The sequence below is a fragment of the Emiliania huxleyi genome (genome assembly GCF_000372725.1).
Source record: "Emiliania huxleyi CCMP1516 chromosome Unknown EMIHUscaffold_2036, whole genome shotgun sequence".
In the NCBI taxonomy this organism is placed as follows: Eukaryota; Haptophyta; order Isochrysidales; family Noelaerhabdaceae; genus Emiliania; species Emiliania huxleyi.
This window is the reverse complement of record NW_005200565.1, coordinates 2,974-4,923: the sequence shown is the minus strand read 5'-3', so window position 1 is coordinate 4,923 and position 1,950 is coordinate 2,974. Positions and strand designations below refer to the sequence as shown.

General features: G+C 63.4%; 1 protein-coding gene across 1 annotated transcript; it reads right to left on the bottom strand.

Annotated features, from left to right (window-relative positions):
- Positions 1-237: 237 nt before the first annotated feature.
- On the bottom strand, positions 238-912 carry EMIHUDRAFT_373617 (hypothetical protein). Its single transcript, XM_005781305.1, has one exon. It carries the CDS (start codon positions 901-903, stop codon positions 436-438), a length of 468 nt encoding a protein of 155 aa, XP_005781362.1. The 5' UTR covers positions 904-912; the 3' UTR covers positions 238-435.
- Positions 913-1,950: the final 1,038 nt, after the last annotated feature.

Below are 1,950 nucleotides of genomic sequence, written 5' to 3'. Positions count from 1 at the left end.
CTCAAGTAGAGTCGCCACTCCGAGGCCGCCGCCTGGAGCTTCCCAGGCGCAGGTGGCTGTGTCCACCCGCCGCGCGCCTTCCCGCTGCCTCGTGTCCGTCTGCGTGCGCCGCAGGAGGGCTGCTGTGACAGCTCGCGAGATGTGTCGGTGCGCCTCTGTTTATGTCGCCGCCTGCGCAGCTGAGCCCCCCGGCCCTCAGCATATCTGATATCTCTCGCGTTGACCGCTTTTATATTTACACAGGTCCCTCAGGGAAAGACACCACAAAGCGAGCCATTTCCTCCAGTCACCGTCAGAAGACAGAACAATCATGTCACACACCTACCGGTACTTTACCCGACCTTCGTGGCTTGACATCGCGCCATCGACCCCGATCAATGGCGCGCGGCACATGTGCATGTCTCGGCGAACACAGAGACGCATCGGGCAATCACCCTACTCGGCGGCGACCGCTGTAAGCAGCGAGCCGTCTAGCCACGCAGTCGACTTGGGCCGCCAGCTGACGGCGCACGCTGGCTGGATCGAGACCACGCGGCCTTCATCGTACCCGAGGGCAATCACCGTAGCGTCCTGCCTTATGGGCAGATCTCCCACCGGCTTGGACTCCGCGACGCGCAGGTCCCAGACGGAGAGCGACGCGTGCATTGCTTCGACCGGGCCAGGAGGTGGTGGCATGTCCCCTTCTTCGTATGCTGGGGTAGGCGGCGACTGCTCGTACCAACTGGCGCCGAGGAGGGCGTGGCCACTGACGTGGAGGAGCCAGACGGAGGCGCTCGTATGCACGGCCGTGGTGCACGTCACCGTCGCGCCCTCCGCGTCGACGTTGTAAACCTTGAGGATGCCATTCTCATCGGCGACGACCATGCGGGGAGCGTCTGCGTCGAGGGTGACGGCGGTGATCATCGCCTCTTGGACGGGCACGAGATTGTTCCCCAGCAATGGGAGGATCTGCGGCAGGGGCTCCGCGGCGAGGCGCCAGAGGCGGACCGTGTAGACCTCGCTGGCGCCCTCCTCATCGCCCGCGATCGCAACAGCCTGAGCCATGAGGCCCTCGTTGACCGTCACTGTAGGCTGGTGCGGGTTGAGCGGTTTCAATTGCGTGCTGCCTTGAGGCGCCAGGTTGAGGTAAGGCGTGTGGTCGACGTGCTCACTGGTCGTGTTGTTGGGGAGATTGTGGAGCAATGCGACGTTGTGCGTCACTGCACAAAAGAGGATACGCTCAGGCCCGGCCCAGAAGAGCGCATCGACGCCTCCGTTAGCAGGGACCTCGTAGAGAGGAGGCGCCAAAGGATGCGCCTTGTGGACAGCAAGATCCCAAACCTGGATGCTCCCATCAGCCACGTCATCGCAGAACCCCGCTGCAAGGAGAGTCTCGCCGGTTGGTAGCTTCTTGAGTGCGACCGACGTGCATCGCCTGTGCTTGGATGTGATCTCGTACTTCAGGTGGTCGTTGGCAGATGGCTCCGCAGCCGAGCTGACGCTGATCAAGCCTTCGTATGGACCGGCGCTGATGAGCGGCCCCGCGCCATATCGGTAGGGCAGTTGCCACTCCATTGTGGTTGCGTGGGCGGCCACGATGACGCTGCCGAGTACAGCAGCCGAGGTAAGCGGCTGTTCAAGGAACGGAGGCAGTCGCATCGTCTCGTAGTCACCATCCCCGCAGAAGTGGGCAAAGGGAAAGCCGCCTCGCTGTTCATAGACATTGCGCCACGCTTTGGCCGCGAGCGCAAGGTGTGACAGCGACACGCCCGCACTCACGCGAATGTCGCGGAGTGCGAGCCGCTGCAGCATCAGCACAACAATGTCGTCGGGAAGATTTGACATCGTCGCACAAGGGTCGCTCCGTGCATGCAGGCTGGCACGCAGGCGGCGGACCTCGAGCTGCGAACGCTGCAGCGCGGTGCGCAGGCGCTGGTTTTCGACGTCGAGGGCCTGCATCGGCGCCAGATG